The 23,015-nt window shown below is 41.8% G+C and overlaps 1 protein-coding gene across 2 annotated transcripts in view; it reads left to right on the forward strand.

Moving 5' to 3' along the window:
• Positions 1–23,015, forward strand: part of NPHP4 (nephrocystin 4) — a 331,710-nt gene that overhangs the window by 135,586 nt on the left and 173,109 nt on the right. For both annotated transcript variants that reach the window (XM_073561791.1, XM_073561792.1), the window contains one exon: positions 3,448–3,574. In XM_073561791.1, coding sequence (XP_073417892.1) covers positions 3,448–3,574 — 127 coding nt within the window. The remainder of the gene's footprint in view (positions 1–3,447; positions 3,575–23,015) is intronic.

The raw sequence follows: 23,015 nt of genomic DNA on the forward strand, positions 1-23,015 counted from the left end.
ATTGTTCTTTTATTCTAAATAAAGGCACTAAAAGTTGTATTTATTTTCAGAGAATGAGAAATGGTCAAAATATCAAAAAAATGCAGTGCTTGTAGATCTCAAATAATGCTAAGAAAACAAGTTCATAATCATTTAGAAATAACAATACTAATGTTTTAACTCAGGAAGAGTTCTGAAATCAATATTTTGTGGAATAACCATGATTTTTAATCACAGCTTTCATGCATCTTGGCATGCTTTCCACCAGTCTTTCACGCTGCTTTTGGGTGACCTTATGCCACTCCTGGTACAGAAATTTAAGCAGTTCTTCTTTGTTTGATGGCTTGTGAATATCCATCTTCCTCTTGATTACATTCCAGAGGTTTTCAATGGGATTCGGGTCTGGAGATTGGGCTGCCCATGGCAGGGATTTGATGTGGTGGTCCTTCATCCACACATTGATTGACCTAGCTGTGTGGCATGGCACATTGTCCTGCTAGAAAACCAGTCTTCAGAGTTGGGCAACATTGCCTGAGCAGAAGGAATCAACTGTTTTTCCAGGATAACCTTGTATGCGGCTTGATTCATACGTCCTTCACAAAGATTAACCTGTCCAATTCCAGCCTTGCTGAAGCATCTCCAGATCATCACCGATCCTCCACCAAATTTCACAGTGGGTGCAAGACACTGTGGCTTGTACGCCTCTCCAGGTCTAGGACTAACCATTAGACGACCAGGTGTTGGGTAAAGCTAGAAAATTAGTCTCATCAGAGAAGATTACCTTACTCCAGTCCTCTATGGTCCAATCCTTATGGTCTTTAGCAAACTTCAGCCTGGCTCTCCTTTGCTTCTCATTGATGAAAGGCTTTTTTCTAGCTTTACATGAATTGAACCCTGCCTCTAGGAGCCTGTTACGAACTGTTCTTGCCGTGCACTTCAACCCAGCTGCCATTTCCCATTCCTTTTTTTAGGTCACTTGATGTCTTCCTGTGGTTGCTGAGTGACATTCGAATAAGATGATTGTTATCCCGGTCAGTGGAGAGTCGTTTTCGCCCTCTGCCGGTCTGTAGCTTTGTTGTCCCCAATGTCTGCTGCTTGACCTTGTTGTAATGAACTGCCGTCCTAGTAATTTTAAGGATGGAGGCAACATGATGCTCACTGCATCCCTCTGCTAGTAAAGCCAGAATTGAGCCCTTCTTTTCCTCACTCAAGACTTTTCTTTTCAACTCCTTTGGCATGGTTGGGCAAAGCTAACTACTCAGTAAACTAACTTTGCCCTGTTCCCTCCTTCCAAATATTATTCTGAATCTGCACCCTACTATTCATCTGTCTCCTCTCTCCATGCGCACGATAACTGCACTTGATACTTGACTATTGCACTTAAACACACAGGCTGATGACTGGATCATGCAGCTATATATGAAAATCCCTATTTATTATAATTGCCAGACCTGAAATACCAAGCACTTTTCACCTACTGTGTCCCCCCCATTTCCTTGTAGATTGTAAGCTTGCGAGCAGGGACCTCACTCCTAATGTCACTGTTTAAATTGTCTTAACTCGTATTGAATTTATTGTCTGTACATGTGCCCGCTTAATTGTAAAGTGCTGCGGAATATGTTGGCGCTATATAAATAAAAATTATTATTATTATTATGGGTAAAACTTATTTATCATTCCTATTACTTTTGGGATATTACTAGCACTTGTTTTGCCATCCAGCTTGTCCTATTGCAAGAGGATTGTGAACACCACAGCATGGTTTTTTATTCTGTCCCTTGTTAAATAAGATTTGGTTCAGGTGCTCACCTAATCAGAAGCATATTAAGTAGAATGAGGTGTATTCTGGTCGGATTTCAACTCACGCTGGAATGGAATGGCTGTCAGACATGTAGAGAAGCTGATGTTTATAAAACTGTGCAGTGGTCTCTTAATTTTTGCCAGAGCTTTATATATATATATATATATATATATATATATATATATATATATATATATATATATATTTATATATATAGTAAGGTAGCACTCACTGAGTGTATTGGGGGACACTCACTTGGCTGCAGATAAACCAGGTCCGGCACAGGCTTTTCACATAAATCAGTTTATTAAGCAGCATAAACCATAAACAGCAACAGTCTTATATCACAACAGAAGAATGTTCATGTAGAGCTCTGCGCTCTCAGCCCTGTGGTCACACAGGCTGTGCTTTGTCCTGTAATCAGGCTCTATAGCCTCACAGTTATTTTCCTCTGTTTGGGGTTACCTCTTAGCTGCTTCTTATTCAGGACGTCCGTTCCCTCCTTGGGACTGTCCCACACACACAGGCCATTATACACAGGCCTTCCCGCGTCAGCCGCCTCCGCATGTGCTCTTCAGGAAGGCAGCACCTCTTCCAGCAAGCCGGCCTTCCAGGACCTTCCACACAGACTAATCAGATCCAGGCAATCACTCTCATGTGACCTACCCTGGTCACCTTATATGGTGCGTTGCCACGCCCACCGGATCACATGGCTATGACCTCAATGCATGTCCTATTTCAGACACCCAGCCATACACATATATATACAGGCTTACTATGGGTGTTTAGACCCACACCACTGGGTGGGTTTGTAGGTGACTGGTCTCACCCGCCACCTGGAAGCTCTCCCTGATACACTGTAACAAAAACCTCAGCAGTACCTCTGCTGATTAACACACGTGCAAGCTTCAATCCCAGGGCCACCCACCCTGGGATACATAACGGTCATTTACCTTCCTATCTCCATTGCGACAATGGATGTGCCTGTGTGCATGACCCATACAGTGCCCCCTAGCTGTCACAACGGTCACTGCACCACAATATATATATATATATATATATATATATATATATATATATATATATATATCCCTTTTCTTTTTTTATATCTTTTTATATACAGTATTTCTCTTTACATCTTTCTTTCTCTCTCTCTTTAAACGGTGTGTATATTTTTATATCTATTTTATAATCTTTTCTCTTTGTTTCTTTTTCTTTGTCTCTATTTACGGTATATCTCTTTTTATTTTCTCTATCTTTCGATACTTTTCTCTCGCTCTTGTTTTATAGCTCTCTTTCTCTCTCTCTCTCTCTTTCTCGCTCTCTCTCTTTCTTTCTCCCTCTCTCTTTCTCGCTCTTTCTTTCTGCCTCTCTTTCGCTCGCTTTCTCTCGCTCGCTTTTTCTCTCTTTCTTTCTCTCTGCTCGCTCTCTTTCTCTCATAAAATCTTATAATGCAGGGCAGTCTGTTTTTTTTTCCTCCCTTTAAATGTACGATAACACTGTGAAATCCCTTTGGCCTTTGCTATAAGACATAGATTAGCTGTAGTGTTGTCTCCACCGGGGATGTTCAACACCCGATCGCTACAGAAAAACATCGGTAAATCACTGTATCGCACTTGTCCTGGACTTCAGACAGTGACATAAAATAACATTTGTTCTCCTGTCAGCTCCTCCACTCAAGCCCTGGTACTAAGGAGCCGCATACGCCTTCCGGAGATGGTCGGTGACCCCGGATTCTCCATAGTGTTTCATCTGGAATATGTCTTCTGCTTACCCAGTGGAGTCAGCAGCAAGGTACTGCAAGATCTTGCATAGTTTTCCATAACTGAAGCCGTCTTTTTATTATTTCCAATGTCTTAATAACCTTATTACCAATATAGTGCCCTCTTTATCTAGGAGGCATCAGCTAAAAGGAGGCCTTAGTGTATGAACTATGTATGAACCCCTTAAAATTGTATTCCCATCTTCATAAATGGATATTGTCGGATAGTTTTGCAAACTTTTGTTTGTTAAAATTTGCTGCCGTTGTAGAGATATTAACCTTTTTCTAACTAACCTTTGACGGAAAGTAAACAGAAAAAAGTTTTTTTTCTAGCTTTAACCATTTTTTTTATTAACCATCTTTTTAAAAATGTTGTAATAAGGTACAGCATTTGAAAAATTTGCATAAAACTACACTGGGGCAGAGTAACTGAAGTGGCTTTTCACCCTACTTTTTAACTTTTTAAAAAGGCGCAATTGATAAATTGGATGAAAACATCTGTAGTCACTAAACTCTGCCCACAGAGCGGAAAACAGAAAAACAAAGCGAGGAGGTTTAAAATAATCTTTTAAAAAAGGCGCAAATCGATTAGCGAATTGAATGCAAACAGGAGATGATGCAAAACAGACAAAATTAGACAAAAAACAAGCACAAAGGCAATGATGAATCAAGGCCTAAGTGCTTCATTTAACAGGAGAAGAAGCAACCTTTTTTTTGGGGGGGGGATTTTTGAAAATTGTATCTCTGCGATATGTAGTCGAATTTTATAAAATAAGAAATGAAGAAACTTTAATAATCTGGTTGTAGCATCCATGTAAGGATGTGCAGTATAGCCTTTGTCTTGCTCCTAGTACATTGATGTTGATAATGTTATTTGAGTTGTTTATTGTTCATTTTGTTGCATTTTTCTAAGGTGTGTGTTTTTTTTTTATATATTTTTACACTGAGATAAGTGGCGCTTTCACTTTTAAAAGTCAGTGTTGTAAGTCTTCTAGATAGGTGATACTGCACTTGAGGAAATCTACTCTGATGCCATATTTCTGAAGACTGTTGTCGTGGGGTCTATGTAAGGGAGGGCCTGTCATGACATGATGTAGGTGCATGTAGATTAACATGCCACATGTTGGGCATCTGTATGAGCATCCATATAAAGGAGAGTGGTTTCCCATGCATAGTCACTTGGACTCATTCTTCTCTTTTCCATTAGGTCTATGATATCACGTGATTAAAAGCTGGTGATTTGAACTCTCCTAAGCTCCATGTAGAAACAGGAGGTCAATCTTCCCTGCATGACTCATGAGTCACTGCAAAAATCCCTGGCAGGGGGAGGAGGGAGCAGCTGGGTGAGGAGATGAAGGGGGATGATAAATGCAGGGAAGAGACTTCCTGTTTCTACATAGAGCAGAGAAAAGAGAATAATTTTTTGGTTAGAAAGGTAAAATGAGCAATTGTAAGTGCACAGTGCTATATAATATGATGACTGCAATATATGAAGAGGATAAAAACTTTGTTGAGAGGAGTGCTTCTTTAGTTCATCTTTGTCATCACTGTCTGGTTTATAATCAAGACTTATTAATCCAGATTTGCCAGCAAAAAATTAAAATCTGTTCTATCCCATTGCTACACTGCTCCTGTGCGTCTTCTATTTGCATGCTTACACTTGGTTTCATCTCAGCTAACATGCAATTACCTACGTCCCTTTAAAGTTAGACTCCTATCAATCCCTAGATTGAGTGTAATCGCAAGAGAACCCTCCTTTGTTTCTTCAGCCTTTGGCACATCTTGCCTCTTCTTTTCGTCAGTCTTTGCCAGATCTTGCCTCTTCTGTTCTTCAGCCTTTACAAGATCTTGCCTCTTCTTCTTTTCTTCAGCCTTTGCCACATCTTGCCTTTTCTGTTCTCCAGCCTTTGCCAAATCTTGCCTCTTTTTCTGTTTTTCAGCCTTTGCTACATCTTCCCTCTTCTGTTCTTCAGCCTTTGACACAATTTGCCTCTTCTGTTCTTCAGCCTTTGCCACATCTTGCCTCTTCTGTTCTTCAGTCTTTGCCAGATCTCGCCTATTCTGTTATTCAGCCTTTGCCAGATCTTGTCTCTTCTTCTGTTCTTCAACCTTTGCCACATCTTGCCTCTTCTGTTCTTCAGCCTTTGACACAACTTACCTCTTCTGTTCTTCAGCCTTTGCCACATCTTGCCTCTTCTGTTCTTCAGCCTTTGCCACATCTTGCCTCTTCTGTTCTTCAGTCTTTGCCAGATCTCGCCTATTCTGTTATTCAGCCTTTGCCAGATCTTGTCTCTTCTTCTGTTCTTCAACCTTTGCCACATCTTGCCTCTTCTGTTCTTCAGCCTTTGAACAAACTTACCTCTTCTGTTCTTCAGCCTTTGCCACATCTTGCCTCTTCTGTTCTTCAGCCTTTGCCACATCTTGCCTCTTCTGTTCTTTAGCCTTTGCCACATCTTGCCTCTTCTGTTCTTCAACCTTTGCCACTTCTTGCCTCTTCTGTTCTTCAGCCTTTGCCACATCGTGCCTCTTAAGCTCTTCAGCCTTTGCTACATCTTCCCTCTTCTGTTCTTCAGCCTTTGACACATCTTGCCTCTTCTGTTCTTCAGCCTTTGACACATCTTGCCTCTTCTTCCGTTCTTCCAGGCGACTCTTTTCTAAAATTCGAGTTTGAACCCGAATGACGAGACGCCCTTAGACATGACTGCTAAGTCCATTCCTGCTGAGCCAAAGGCGGCAGCTTAATCCTGGGAGATGAGAAACAATGGCCAACATGACACCCAGAAAAAGAGACTTAATTTTTTTTCCTTTTGATTTCATAGAATAACCCCTTCCTCATGGGAACTGGCTGTGTCTGTGCTGAAGAGCATAATACAGATGGTCCATGGGGATTCTTTGATTAATGTCAAGTGTGGTGTAACTGTAAGTACCTGGAGATTCCACGTGACCACAGAACATGCTGAGGATTTTGGAAAGTGGCATTTTGCAGGCTAATTGCTCACATAGAGAAAAGCACAGTCATTGTGTTCTTTGTCCAGGATAATACACCAGCCACACAATGCTGTGTAAGAGCTTATGTTCCGACTTTCTACGCTTTCTTTAGAATAACCAGTGTTAGTACTTGTCTGGTGTTAATAGGACATTAGTCTTTTTCCATTGAATACCTTTGTTATTCCCCAAAAAATTGACTGTTACCGAAATTATAAGTTCATCCACTGTTACCGAAATTATAAGTTCATCCTGTGTCATAAGTTTATAAAGTTCAGAAAGTTCTTCCTCCAGGCTTGAGAAACAGACAGGGAGACTGGGAATTTGATCTCCTGATCTTGTCTTAAGTTGCTTGTGACCAACATGTTCTTCTTCATCTTGTCCCTGTCAGTGTGATTGCCCTCATGTTGCTATCATCCTTTTACTTTCTGTTAAAGGGAACGAGTCATCAGAACTTTACCCATTGATTAATTTTTTTGTTTTCATGTTGCATTTAATTAAAAGTAAAAACAAAACTTATTTTAATTTTATTTTTAATATCATGATCATCCCAAAAACGGTCTTAAAGCAAGAAACATTTATGACAAACATTATATCAAAAATTGTCCATGACGACAACAGTGCAGATAAAAAATGGGAGAGATCTCACCCGTGTCCGTAGAGATCAATAATATAGGACCACTCTAGATGAAGAAGGGAATACCTTATTGACTATTGCTCCCTATCCTGCATCATGTGAATGACTCCCGCCCTAACAAGGGCAGTACTGCAAAAAGGCCAAAATATTTAGGGAATGTTTGGTGTTCATTACGATTAGGACATCACCTGGGTACTACCCTTGTTAGGGCGGGAGTCATTCACATGGGGCACGACAGGGGACAATAGGGACCAAGGTATTCCCTTCCTCTTCCTCCAGAGTGGTCCTATATTACTGGTCTCTAGCAACACGGGTGAGATCTCTCCATTTTTTATCTGCACGGTTGTCGTCGTGGGCACTATTCTATATAATGTTTGTCATAAGTGTTACTTGCTCTTAGACCGTTTTCGTGATTTTGAGTATTTTTAATATATCTTAGTAAAATCTACCGTAAGTTTTATGCTTTCCCATGCTGAGTACTCATAATCAGTATTTATATAAAAAAAGATCTTCTAGTTTTCACACTATCCACTAGGGCTTTTCAAGACCCCACCCCCTACTTCCTGTTCTTTCCTGAAATCTACATGTACATTAGCAGCAATAACTAACTCAGATATTGTCTTTTGAATTGAAGCATCTAATTTGCGTGTGCAAAGGTAAGATGGGCAGGGGGAAGCTGTGATTAATAACTATTGTGAATGGCGAATCCTGTGTTATCAGCTGTGTATAGAGGTGTTACCTGTCATTGCGATCCTGTCTGTGATGATAATGAGACTGCTGAAAAGTGTCCTGTACAGAACAGAAAAGTCATTTTCTGATTCATCATTCTCTTTACGGTCAAATAGTAATGAATCCCACATAAGGCACATTTTTTTTCATGAATACTTTGTATCTTTTGGATCTGATCACTGCACGTCCTCTTCAACTGCAGATCCCATCCTCTCTATAGCTAATTGTACATTTTAGACACATTTTTAAACACATGAGATGTTTCCGATCCATATCAGTGTTCAAATCCACTTTGACTCTGCATATATTGCATTGGCAATTTGCTGCAGATTTTACCCCCTGTGCATTGAAAATTTTGTGAAATGCGCCGGCGCAATCTGCACAAGAGAAGAACATGTTCACCATTTTAAAAATCCCCAGCTCATCTCAATTTCTGTGATGCATTTGTAAAATCTCATCTACTTGTTTGTAGTCTTCTGTGGATTTTACCTGCACACATTCATAAGTAAAATCCGCATGCTATTTCCATATCTTCTAAACGACCTGTTTGTTGCAAGGCTGGCTGTGTTAAAAGACCTTCTATGGGGTTGGGACTTAGGCAACCAGACCCTAAAGTGAGGATTCATTGGCATTCCCTATTGAACCGGGAGTGAAGTTCCCTTGAATAGAGATGCAAAAAGTGGCCGCTATGTTCTGTAATCTACCGATGGTCGCCCACTTTGCAGTCAAACACTTTTGCAGCTAAGCGATCCTCTTCCTCCATTCTAGTGGCGCAGGAGTTAACAGATTGCGCTTGCACAAGAGCTGGCGCCGTGATTCCAACCAGTCTGACACGCTGGGGGCAATGTCACCTATATAAATATTCATTATATAAGAGATGTATTATGGAAACATAAGAGCTATTTTTGTGAACCAGTGCGATCTCATTAGACATCTGTCAGCCTATTAATTTGTAAGGTTTCTTTCTGGGTTAGAAATGTCATATAAATTATTGAATGGTCCCTTGAATCTTCCTGACTGATGTGATGCAGTGTTATGTACATCCAGCATGACAGACACTGCTACGGAGCAGAAACTTAAAAGATCATTCTGGTTGAAGATCATTATGGGTCTGTTTAAGCAGATTTCGTTACAACTTGGCATAAAGATTTCAAAAAGTGTTTCTTGTATTTCCAGTCTTCGCTTCTAATGATCCATAGCGAGCTTCTGATGCATTTCTACACATTATAAGGATTTTCTGGTTTTTTTTACAGCACCGGATTTATATCCCATAGGCACAGATTATCTGGCACCTTAGACTTGAACAATCAAAGAGGCTATGCCGGTAATCATGTCTGGTTTTATGATCCGTACATCCGCCGATCCGCTGTCTCCCATCTCTGTCAGTCTGCCTGCGGATCCGTTTTCCGCTATTTTGGCGGATTTAGACTGACAGGAAAAACTGATGTGTGAAACAGGCCTTAGTCAGATATGTAGCGGACTTGGCCCATATAAAAATCATACCTGTAGTGTAGCTGCTTGTAAGTCAGTTTGCATAAAAATACATATTTTGTCTGCAAATAAGGGGACCTTGGTGAAGCCAAAGGGCTCAGTGCTCTGTTACTCCCCCTCACAGCGATCAATCAAGCACAGCCTGAACTCTGCTTGCAGCCACACTCATATATTATTGCCGTCTCTCATCGTTGGCTCCTGTCTGCGGATGTGGTTCGGTGCTTTCCAGTAGACAGGAGACGATGATGAGAGCTGGCAAGGTGCAGAGCTGCTGATTGAGGTCAGCACTGTGAATCACGATATGACCATTAGCGGCTCTGCACCCGCACAAGGATGACGTAGCTATCCTCTCAGTGTCATTACCAGCTCTGATCTTTGGCTCCTGTCTGCAGTAGAGTACCGAGAGGCAGAAGAAAGGAACCAGCGATGAGAGCTTGCAATGATTCTATGAGCGCGGCTTCAGAGCTGCTGATTGAGGTCAGCACTGTGAATCACGATATGACCATTAGCGGCTCTGCACCCGCACAAGGATGACGTAGCTATCCTCTCAGTGTCATTACCAGCTCTGATCTTTGGCTCCTGTCTGCAGTAGAGTACCGAGAGGCAGAAGAAAGGAACCAGCGATGAGAGCTTGCAGTGATTCTATGAGCGCGGCTTCAGAGCTGCTGATTGAGGTCAGCACTGTGAATCACGATATGACCATTAGCGGCTCTGCACCCGCACAAGGATGACGTAGCTATCCTCCCAGTGTCATTACCAGCTCTGATCTTTGGCTCCTGTCTGCAGTAGAGTACCGAGAGGCAGAAGAAAGGAACCAGCGATGAGAGCTTGCAATGATTCTATGAGCGCGGCTTCAGAGCTGCTGATTGAGGTCAGCACTGTGAATCATGATATGACCATTAGCGGCTCTGCACCCGCACAAGGATGACGTAGCTATCCTCTCAGTGTCATTACCAGCTCTGATCTTTGGCTCCTGTCTGCAGTAGAGTACCGAGAGGCAGAAGAAAGGAACCAGCGATGAGAGCTTGCAATGATTCTATGAGCGCGGCTTCAGAGCTGCTGATTGAGGTCAGCACTGTGAATCACGATATGACCATTAGCGGCTCTGCACCCGCACAAGGATGACGTAGCTATCCTCTCAGTGTCATTACCAGCTCTGATCTTTGGCTCCTGTCTGTAGTAGAGTACCGAGAGGCAGAAGAAAGGAACCAGCGATGAGAGCTTGCAATGATTCTATGAGCGCGGCTTCAGAGCTGCTGATTGAGGTCAGCACTGTGAATCACGATATGACCATTAGCGGCTCTGCACCCGCACAAGGATGACGTAGCTATCCTCCCAGTGTCATTACCAGCTCTGATCTTTGGCTCCTGTCTGCAGTAGAGTACCGAGAGGCAGAAGAAAGGAACCAGCGATGAGAGCTTGCAGTGATTCTATGAGCGCGGCTTCAGAGCTGCTGATTGAGGTCAGCACTGTGAATCACGATATGACCATTAGCGGCTCTGCACCCGCACACGGATGACGTAGCTATCCTCCCAGTGTCATTACCAGCTCTGATCTTTGGCTCCTGTCTGCAGTAGAGTACCGAGAGGCAGAAGAAAGGAACCAGCGATGAGAGCTTGCAGTGATTCTATGAGCGCGGCTTCAGAGCTGCTGATTGAGGTCAGCACTGTGAATCACGATATGACCATTAGCGGCTCTGCACCCGCACAAGGATGACGTAGCTATCCTCCCAGTGTCATTACCAGCTCTGATCTTTGGCTCCTGTCTGCAGTAGAGTACCGAGAGGCAGAAGAAAGGAACCAGCGATGAGAGCTTGCAATGATTCTATGAGCGCGGCTTCAGAGCTGCTGATTGAGGTCAGCACTGTGAATCACGATATGACCATTAGCGGCTCTGCACCCGCACAAGGATGACGTAGCTATCCTCTCAGTGTCATTACCAGCTCTGATCTTTGGCTCCTGTCTGTAGTAGAGTACCGAGAGGCAGAAGAAAGGAACCAGCGATGAGAGCTTGCAATGATTCTATGAGCGCGGCTTCAGAGCTGCTGATTGAGGTCAGCACTGTGAATCACGATATGACCATTAGCGGCTCTGCACCCGCACAAGGATGACGTAGCTATCCTCCCAGTGTCATTACCAGCTCTGATCTTTGGCTCCTGTCTGCAGTAGAGTACCGAGAGGCAGAAGAAAGGAACCAGCGATGAGAGCTTGCAGTGATTCTATGAGCGCGGCTTCAGAGCTGCTGATTGAGGTCAGCACTGTGAATCACGATATGACCATTAGCGGCTCTGCACCCGCACAAGGATGACGTAGCTATCCTCTCAGTGTCATTACCAGCTCTGATCTTTGGCTCCTGTCTGTAGTAGAGTACCGAGAGGCAGAAGAAAGGAACCAGCGATGAGAGCTTGCAATGATTCTATGAGCGCGGCTTCAGAGCTGCTGATTGAGGTCAGCACTGTGAATCACGATATGACCATTAGCGGCTCTGCACCCGCACAAGGATGACGTAGCTATCCTCCCAGTGTCATTACCAGCTCTGATCTTTGGCTCCTGTCTGCAGTAGAGTACCGAGAGGCAGAAGAAAGGAACCAGCGATGAGAGCTTGCAATGATTCTATGAGCGCGGCTTCAGAGCTGCTAACTGAGTTCAGCCCTGTTGATCAAGATATGACAACCGGTGGCGCTGCACTACCTTGCAGATACTGCAGCCACACTAAGAGTATGACTGCCAGCTCTCATCACAGGCTCCTGTCTGCAGCCACCGCTAGGTACTGTGCAGCAGACACGAGCCAAAACAGGAGTCAGCAATAACACTGTGAATGCAGCTGTAAAGTTCAAGCAGTGTTAAAGATATGACAAAATGTTCAGTGTGAAAATTGATGAGGTGTAACCGTACACTGATTTTGAGGCAACGCCAAAGGAGCAGCAAAGTCCCCTCATTAGCATATAAAATAATACAGCTATGATTGTTATAGAGGCAAAGTCCCCCCTACAATCTGTATGGGTGGTTTAGTGTTTTGGGAGTGACGGACGCCCTTTAATTTACACAATCCTGGTCTAAATAGCTTATGTGCCCTTTTCTCTGAGCCACCTGAAGGCACAGGCCCGCTCTAATGGCACATTCAGCCCTGGTCATTGACCATTTGGTGTGGATCTAAGGATCCACATTAGAGAATACCTGTCAGCATTACTGACATGTTAAATAATTACATTCTTCATGAAATAACAGTTCGGGGTCATTGTTTTCTCCAAACTGTGGGGTTTCCTGGGTATATCTTCAAAAATATATGAATTAATTGACAACTGGGTGCTACAAGTTGAAGGCGTGTCCCTACATATCCTGTCACTGTCCAATCAGTGCTGACTGACAAGTGAAATGATGACACCCAGTTGTCAATTTGTTCATACATTTCCAGGAGGAATAACCAATGAACAGCACAACACAGAATTAGGACCAACGTTCTTTGATGATTGACATTTAAAGAGAATGTGAAGATCTAGTAAAACAATTTAGTCATTAATGGGGAATGCTCTGAATATTTGGGAAAACTACAGGATCAGATTCTGCCCTGTTACATCAGATGCATGTCCCAATACTTGATCACACAAGGCCGGGTCCATGTTATGGCTGCCATCACAGCCTAATTTGTCATCACTCACATCAGTCCCTGTCCTCAGTGGGGCTCACAATCATTTTTTCTCTGTCTCACACACATTGGGTTAAATTAATAGAGTTCAATTTTACGTAAAAGTGTTTTTTCTGCAGTAAGGGAGAAAAGTGGAGAACCAGAGGAAAGCCACCCAACATAGAATAACAAATCCTGTGCAGGTGTCCTTGGTCTAGTTCAAACCCAGGACCCCAGTGCTGCCAGAAGGCAGTGCGTCCTGATTTCTCATAGCTGGTCGCCAGAACTCAATGTGTCATGATTTCTCACTGATGGTCCCTTGTCCGCTGCGAGTCAGCACCTCCCCATTCTCCTTCCTCTTGGCCACCATCACTGTATCCTTGTTGGATCATATGGTACCATACTGCCTCTAGAGTGTACTCCTGCTCTCTACAAGGGCCAGTTTGCATCCAATCCAAGTTAATTTTCCACAACCAATGCCCAGCCAAGGTAAGATACTTAAAGGGAACCTGTCACATAGTGCAAATAGTTTTATTGGTGGACTGCACAGTGTAGAAAAGGAGAAGCTGAACAGAATGATGTATGTTTGTTGGAAAAAAATCACAATAATTTGTATTTTATTCACTGAAATGCCTGGCGTTTGTATGTATGAGTCCAGTGGGTGTGCCTACTGTTGATTTGACAGGTATCTCTGCAGGTACAGTCATACAGGGAAGACCGTTAGTCACAGAGTAGAACCACCCACTGGACTCATAGTAAAATAAAAAACGTGATTGCTATAAATGAAATTCAAGTTTTGCTGAAACTTTTCTCTCCAAAATGCATAGTAATCTGAACACCATCTGATCTTGGTCTATGACGTCCTGCTGCAGATCACATAAAATTTTCAATGTGACAGGATCCCTATTGAAGAGGTTCTTCGGCAGGAGTGCACTGCTTCCCTGGGTTACTACTTATGGTTTGCTAGGTAGGGGTTAGCTCCTGTGTAAAGACACATTCACATGTCAGCATTTTTGCATTAGCGTTTGTATTTCAAAGCCAGAGTGGAGCTTTCAGAGAAAACTACATTTGAAAAATTGACACCTGTTTTATGTTTTAGAGATATTCCTCCTGAAATAATGATTAAAAAATACTGACTTGTGAATGAGGCCCAAGTGATAGTTCAGGCCAGTGCCGTTGTTTAGCCGTTGGCCTTTACTGTCAGCTCTCAGGTGCTCCTGTAGTAGACAGCTTTGCCTCTGCAGCCTTAAAGGAATCATAGAATGTAGGAGTTGGAATGACCTCTAGGGTCATCGCGTCTAACCCCCTGCTCAATGCAGGATTCACTAAACCATCTCAGACAGATGTATGTCCAGCCTCTGTTTGAAGATTTCCATTGAAGGAGAACTCACCACCTCTCGTGGCAGCCTTTTCCACTCATTGATCACTCTGTCAAAAAGCTTTTTCTAATATCTAACTTTTATCTTCTTATCAGTTTGATTCCATTGCTTCTCGTGTTTCCATGTGCAAATGAGAATAATGATGATCCCTCTCACTGTGACATCCCTTCAGATATTTGTAGACAGTTATTTTTATTAAGTTTCCTCTTAGCCTTCTTTTTTTACAAGCTAATAATTTCTAGATCTTTTAACCGCTCCTCATGTGACATAATTTGCAGTCCGCTCACCATCCTGGTAGCTCTTCTCTGAACTTGCTCCAGTTTTTCAATGTCTTTTTTAAAATGTGTTGCCCAGAACTGAACACAATATTCCAGATGAGGCCTGACCAAGAAGGAGTAGAGGGGTATATTTACTTCACGTGATCTTGAATCTATGCTTCTGTTAATACATCCCAGAACTGTGTTTGCATTTTTTGCTTCTGCATTACACTGTTGACTCATGTGCAGTCTGTGATTTATTCTGATACCCAAGTCTTTTTCACATGTGTTCTTACATAGTTTTGTTCCTCCCATTCTGTAGATGTCCTTTTCATTTTTATTGCTCAGATGTAGAATCTTGCATTTCTCCCTGTTAAATACCATTCAATTAGTCGCTGCATATTGTTCAAGCTTATCGAGATCCTTCTGCATTCTTTGTCTTCTCTAGTATTACTATCCCTCCTAGCTTTGCATCATGTTCAACATTTTTATAAATGATTTAGATAAGGGAACTGAAAGAAAACTTACCAAATTTGCAGTACACTGGGGCCATTACAGAATCTTGTATTACCCCACTTGAAATAGTCTTCCAATTGGATGCACAGCCGTTTATTACCACTCTTTGAGTACGATCACCGAGCCAGTTATGAATCCACCTAACCATAGCCTTGTGAATCCCACACTGTCATTTTTTTAATAAGGATAGTGTGAGATACCTTATGAAATGCTCTACTGAAGTCGAGATACACTGTATCTACCGCATTTCCCTGATCCACCCAGTCAGTGTTTCCATCATATATGGAAATTAGATTAGTCTGGCATGACTTGTTTGCTACAAACACATGCTGGCTCTAGTTAATTACTGTATTCTTATCCAAGTACTTACATGCATGCTGTTTAATAATTTGTTCAAAGATCTTGGATGTAATTAATCTGAAACAGGAGTTTTTGTTTTTTTTTGAAAATCTTTATAAATGTTTCAAACAGCCTGTACACAACTACAAAAGACAATACTTTCCAGAGTATACAAGCTATAACCACTTCGGTGTTGATGTGCTGGAGAGCGTAGTATGCAGATTATACAGGTCAAACAAGACCAACAAGACATTAAAGTAAACTTAACATAAATATGAAACAAAAGCAAATCAGGCAAGTGCTCTTCCAATGTTATTGATCCTTAAATGATTTATAAGTGAATAAAGATGTGACAGGAGAACTCACAGTTAGGAAAAATCTGTAAAGGTAATTCAAAATGACATAAGATAGATTGCACTGTTAGACTAAATGGGTTATTAAGTTGAGTAACGGACTCGATCACCTCGGCATGTACTACTTGGGTAGATTAAATTAGGTTGATTTTCAATTTTCAATTCAATTTGACCCCACCAGAGTACTGAAATCAGAATATTTCTTCCAAGGGAGCCATAAGCGCTTGACTTTGTCATGGGATCTGGTTTCCCAACTGTATAATTCTTCCAGTCGGTATAGGTCATGGACCTTATTACGCCATTCTCCTATCGTAGGGGAGATTTGAGATTTCCAATGTGAAGAAATCAGTTGTTTCGCCCGAAGCTATTAGTAATGGAAGTAGGTCGTGTTTTCTTGGCTTTAAAGTTGTAGAGGGGAGTGACAGTAAAACCTTGTGAGGAGAGAGGTCTGTTGGTGTCAAACCCATATGGCGAAATGAGTCATTAATATCTTTCCAGAAAGTTGAAATGCCCGGGCAAAACCAGAAAATATGTGCAAGAGAACCTATTGCACCAGAGCATCTCCAGCACAACGGTGTATCGCTCAGACCTAGGTGGAACAAACATTCTGGAGTTCTGTACAACCGGGAGAGAATCTTGAAAGCGTTTTCCTGTAATGGAATACACCTAGAAAACCCATGGGAGTTGGCAAGCACCTGGCTCACTTCCTGATGAGATAGAGCTATCTTTAACTCCGTCTCCCAAGAGGTTATATAAAGAGGTTTGAAGTGCTCTGGTGGTTTGAAAAGATTAGCATATAGTTTAGACACCAATTTGGAGACTGGAAAACGGAGCTCGACTGCTTTAAATTTTGTTACGATAGAGTGGACATGCTGTTTCTGCAAGAAGTCCTTAGGACGCTTTGTAGCATCTCTTGGCCAGCCCTTCACACATGGTAGGTCACCCCACAGGAGTTGGGAGACAGGAATGTTTGGGAGACCATCCCACAGGCCATAAACATCTATGTATTTAGGGTTAGTCAGCCAAGGAAGGACTTTAAGTGGGATATCCTCCAGAAAGAAACAGTGAGGTAGAGTGTTCGGAGTAAGTTTATGTCTGATCGAAAGAGTATTTAGGGTTATTTCATTGCATGTCCGGGGGGGGGGGGGGATAATAGATGACCATAGGTATAAATCTGAATCTTTTCCCATCATAGCAATTTCTACATTCTTAACAAGATTGTCAGGTCTCTGTTTAATCAAGGCAATCCATTGAGCAAGATGTATAGCCTGATAATGTGTTTTAAGATCCGGAAGGCCAAGGCCACCGGAGCCTTTGGGTTTAAAAAGTAATTTTAAAGGGAGTCTAGCCTTTTTTCCATTCCAAGCAAACTTAGAAATAATCTGATTAAGTGAGCAGAAGAAAGAGTCAGGGAGAGGTATAGGAACCATTTGCATGGTATAATATATTTTGGGGAGAATATAAGATTTGACAATATTAACCCGGCCTATCCAGGATACATACGCCAAGTTGTATTTTTTAAGTAAACCTAGTATCTTATCTAATAAGGGCGTGAAATTGTACTTATAGAGGGTGGAGGGGTCTGTTGTTAAGAATATCCCCAAATATTTTAATTTCTCTGTAGCCCATTGAAACTGGGTGTCTTTTTTCAGTGTTGTAATGACTTCCTTTGGCGCAGAGATATTCATGGCTTCTGATTTACTTAGGATGATTTTGAAATTAGAAACTATTCCAAATTCATTGAATATATTTACTAGCCTGGGGAATTCTACGTCGGGGTTTGCTATTAAAAGAAGATCATCCGGAAAGGCTGCGGTTTTGATTTCCATTTGGCCTATTAAAAAACCTTTGATGGAGGTATCTTGTCTGATTTTCTGTATGAGGGTTTCCATTACCAAAACGAACAGGGATGGGGAAAGCGGACATCCCTGTCTAGTTCTGGACCAGGAGATTTAAATTAATTTAACCTAGTGTTCCCTCACCATGTCTCTGCTTATAGATAGTGTGAATTCTTTTATTCTTTATAGCACCATGACGATCAGTTGATGTTACATTTCTTTCTTGGAGAACACAGATGCAAGATAGGTATTTAAAAGTTTGGCCTTCTCAAAATCATTTTTGACCATTTTACTCTTTTTTTCATACTGTAAAAATCCTATAGTATCTGACTTTTCTTTTGCTTTTGACCTACCATCCTTTTTTTATTACTTTTGGTCTCCCTTGCAATCCTCACTTCATTACTGGCTTTAGCTCTTCTAACGCTTGCCCTGCATTCCCTGCAAACAGCATTATGTTCTTCATTAGATATGTTCTCCTCTTTCCATTTGATACACATTTCTTTTTTTCCTTTTTAACAAGTGAATAAGTGCTTTGTTCATCCATCCTGGTCTATTTAAATACTTCCAGTTCTTCCTTCTTTTTGGAATTGTTACTGATTGTGCAGTGATATTTTCATTTAGTAAAATCTCCGATTCTTCTAGGACATTTCTGTCCTTTAGAACATCCAGCCATTGAACTTTTCCTACCCTCTTTCTGAGTTCATTAAAATCTGCCTTTCTGAAGCTTAACCTTAAAGTCTTCCTCCTCATGTATTCTAAAATTTGAGGATCACATGATTGCTGCTTCCTAAATTCCCAGACACCTTTACTTCCTCAACCATTTCCTCCCTATTGGTAAGAATATGGTCCAAGGTTGCAGATCCTCTTGTTCTATTATCTACCTTTTGAAAGATAAAGTTGTCAACCAGAGAAAATAAGAATTTTCTGGACCAAATATTTTTGTCTGCGAGAGATACCCAACAAATATCTGGATAGTTAAAATCTCCCTTTATCACAATGTCGCACTTTTTTGAGAACAGACATCTGATGTAAAAAGAGTTCATTCATATCTTCAGTCTCTCCAGGTGACTAGTGTCCTTTCTTTTCTTCTCTCATTATTTTCTTACCCAAACAATTTCTACAGAGCTACCATTCTCTGATGTTTGGATCTCTGTGGAGATATATTCTTTCCTAACATACAATGCAACACCTCTTCCACTCTTGTTAATCCTGTTTCTAATAAATAAGTTGTAGCCTTCAAGGTTTGTATTCCAATCATGTGTATCATCCTACCAAGTTTCAGTGTTGCCTATGACATCATATCTCTCTTCCTGTGTTAGCAGCTTCAATTCTCCTTGTTTGTTTCCCATTCACTGTGCATTTGTATAGACACATTTTAGTTTGTATACTTTTTCTCTTGCTCCTCTATTTTCATTCAGAATTTGTGGCACTTGAGCTGGCCAGGATGGAAATCGAACTTCAGAGTCCTGCTTACAAACCGGAAAGAGCATTTAAGCTTCTGCGCATGTTCGACCAACACTGCTCTGCTGCTCATATTCGCAAGCAGCAGATGTCGATGTCTTGCACTGGTCTTCTTCATCAGACTAGGACAGGTGCATGATTCCTGACCATTGCTGCAAACACCTGTAGTCATGATGTCAATGGCCCTGCTCACATTACCTCACATTACCTCCAGATGCGGAATTGAACAAAACTGGGTAGCCCGTTTAAGAAGGCCATGCTTCGGCTGATAGACTAGATGTTTTTTTCCCACAGTCCCACATAGCAGGTACTAACCGTAATTAGCGCAGAGACCCAGCTTCCAATGATGTATCACTTACTGGGCTGCTTGCTGTTTCAATCCTATAGTGATAATCTCCTGCTGATAAAACCCTGAAAAGACTAGATGTCTCGTGCCTCCTGGTCCAACCACACGCCCAGCACTGATTAGCAGCATTCTGTCACTATGCAGTGTACACAGAAAACTGTGATTTTATCACATCGACTTCCCCCAGTAAACTAAGTGACACATCACTGGAATCAGGATCTCAGCCCCCACATCATGCTGCTGTCAGATTACATAATGAAAAAACTGCTGACAGTTTGTTTTTTTTTAAGTCCGCCTGTAGTGATCTGCTGAGGTCACTTAGGGTCATGGTAATTTGCAAATGACTGGTGGCCTAATGGCTCACATATACTGCCTTGTCGCCCGCAGTATTACCCCCATAGAGTGAGTGAGATAGTTGGTACATACACCGTCATTTTCTGATGCATAGCACTCCTTACCGCTAATCTGTTAATCCTAATGCCACTTTCCACAGTGATCCAGCTCTACGAATCATTCTGTGCAAAATGTTTACAGATCCGACAAGAAGCTTGAAAGTCATTTCTTCCACTGGTAGTTTATTTTCCTCAACGCTTATTTACTGGGATTTATGTGAAAAAAAAAAAATAGCGAGACTGAGTGATGAGCCGCAATGAATAATGTAGAAACTGTTTAAGGCATTTGCAGGAAACCTGGGACCGACAAGGGCAAGGTTAAATATTTAATTTGCTCTTGGTGTGGAATGTGGGAATTACATACAACAGGAGCTGAAATCCAAATTTCTCTAGAGGTCGTGTGCAAAATACTGTAAAATTAGAAAAAAAGAACATGACAGAAGAATATCCGGAAGAAATCTGGATATACTTTACACTTTTTTAAATTGTTTTACACCATATCCAGGGCTTTCAGCCTTCCCAAAATGACCATAAACTCAAGATGAAAGTTGGCCAGTCTTTCCCATGTCGATGTATGCAAGCCCTCTTTAGTATGACCTAAAGAAATTATTGGGTGGGAATAAGGGGCAGAGAGTTTGATTTTAACAGTCAACAAGTGTCTGAATTTAATTTTCTATTCCCAGTATTAGAGGAAGCCACTTACTGTGTTCAATAATTGAATAAATTAACATATGCCATTAGCTTGCCCCAGCGCCCAGTGTTGTGTAATTTTTTTTAAAGGGAATGTGTTACAAGTTCCAACCTGAAATACGAGTATAAAACAGGGACACAGACCTTAATTTCTGTGCGCCTTATGATAAAATCATGGTTTTATCTGCTGCAGCTCTTCTAGTCTTCTCAATCCCGGGCTTTGTCTAAAGGCCCCATCTCACATAGCGAGATTGCTGAAGCGTCACCGATTTTGTGACGCAACAGCGACCTCGCCAGTGATCCCGTTATGTGTGACACCAGCGACAAGGCCCCGCTGCGATGTCGCTGATCGTGCTCGAATGTCCTGGGCCATTTTTTGATTGCTGGTGTCCCGCTGGCCAGTGCACATCGCTGTGTTTGACACCGACGAGCGACCTCGTTAGCGACTCAGAAAACATGGACGCTGGTGGGAGTCGTCAGAATCGCTACTGTATGACAAGGTCCCAACGACCACCGAGGTCGTTATACGGATCGCTGGATCATTGCTGCGTCGTTGGGTAAATCTGACTGTTTGACATCTTACTAGCGACCATTTAACGACGCACCAGCGATCCTTACAGGTTGTATCGTTGGGATCGCTGGTGCGTCGCTAAGTGTAACGGTACCCTAACCCACCCACTTCCATTGTTCATTAGTGACTATTCAGAAAGCAGCTAATCAATGGTGCGGTAAGTGGCTAGCGAGGACTACATAGCAGAAGCTCATCCCTGAGAGGACTAGCAGCACTGCAGCGGGAACACATGGGATTTATCAAAACTACAGCAAATAGCCCAATAAGTGATATAGCGTAAAAGGAATCTGTCACCCCATTTTCGCCCTATCAGCTGCCGGCACCGCCATCAGGGGCTCATCTACAGCATTCTGTGTATAGAGCTACAGATACTCACTGTGCTGTTTGGTGACCTGGTGTGTATCACACTCAACATGGACCAGAGGAAGCGATGGAAAGAGTTGTCTCAGGAGATTAGAAAGAAAATTATAGACAAACATGTTAAAGGTAAAAGTTTATCATCTCCAAGCAGCTTCATGTTCCTGTGACTACAGCTGCACATATTATTCACAAATGTAATGGGACTGTAGCCAACCTCCCTGGACGTAGTCGCAGGAGGAAAATTGATGACAAATGAAAGAGACGGATAATGCGAATGGTAACAAAAGAGCCCAGAAAAACTTCTAAACAGATTAAAGGTGAATTTCAAGCTCAAGGAACATCAGTGTCAGATCGCACCATCCGTCATTGTATGAGTCAAAGTGGACTTCATGAGAGATGACCAAAGAGTACACCATTGCTGAAAAAAAATCATAAAAAAGCCAGACTGGAATGTTGACAAGCCACAAAGCTTCTGGGAAAATGTCTTATGGACAGATGAGACAAAAATTGAACTATTTGGCAAGGTACATCAACTCTATATTCACAGACGGAAAAATGAAGCATATCAAGAAAAGAACACTGTCCCTACTGTGAAACATGGAGGAGGCTCTGTTATGTTCTGGGGCTGCTTTGCTGCATCTGTCACAGGGTGTCTAGAATATGTGCAGGGTACAATGAAATCTCAAGTCTATGAAGGTATTCTAGAGAGAAATGTGCTGCCCAGTGTCAAAAAGCTTGGTCTCAGTCGCAGGTCATGGGTCTTACAACGGGATAATTATTCAAAACACACAGCTAAAAACACCCAAGAATGGCTGAGGAAAACATTGGACTATTCTGAAGTGGCCTTCTATGAGCCCTGACCCAAATCCTATTGAACATCTTTGGAAAGAGCTGAAACATGCCGTCTGGAAAAGGCAGTCTTCAACACGAGACAACTGGGGCAATTTGCTGTTGAGTAGTGGATCAAAATACCTGTCGAGAGGTGCAGAAGTCTCATTGACAGTTACAGGAATCATTTGATTGCAGTGATTGCCTCAAAAGATTGTACAACAAAATATTAAGTTAAGGGAACCATCATTTCTGTCCAGGTCTATTTCATTAGTTTTTTATTTTTTTAAAAATTCTGTGGAAGCATGGCTGAAAAGCAATGTCTGACTTTCATTTGTTAATTTTCATAGATTTTTTATTATTTCTTTTATCAGATTCAAGTTATTTCTGTCACCATTGTGGGTTTTTGTACATCTTGCGACTAGATGCTCCCTATTAGTCACATCAGACACCACTTTACCGGACAGCTCCATGCGGTACTACAGGAATAGTCAGACACCAGGCAGCACAGAAGTACTTTTGCATCATAAATACCTTTTAATAGACCTCCATTGCTTGACTGCTACCTAGTAAGTGTGTCCAGGTGCTGAGATTTGGATGTCATCCTTAATCAATATACCGATAATGAAACTCCAGAACGAAGTCAGTATTTTAACAAAAATGAGTCAATTATTGGT

The sequence above is a fragment of the Dendrobates tinctorius genome, unplaced genomic scaffold (assembly GCF_039654945.1).
Source record: "Dendrobates tinctorius isolate UK_male_01 unplaced genomic scaffold, ASM3965494v1 ptg000326l, whole genome shotgun sequence".
Taxonomy (NCBI): Eukaryota; Metazoa; Chordata; class Amphibia; order Anura; family Dendrobatidae; genus Dendrobates; species Dendrobates tinctorius.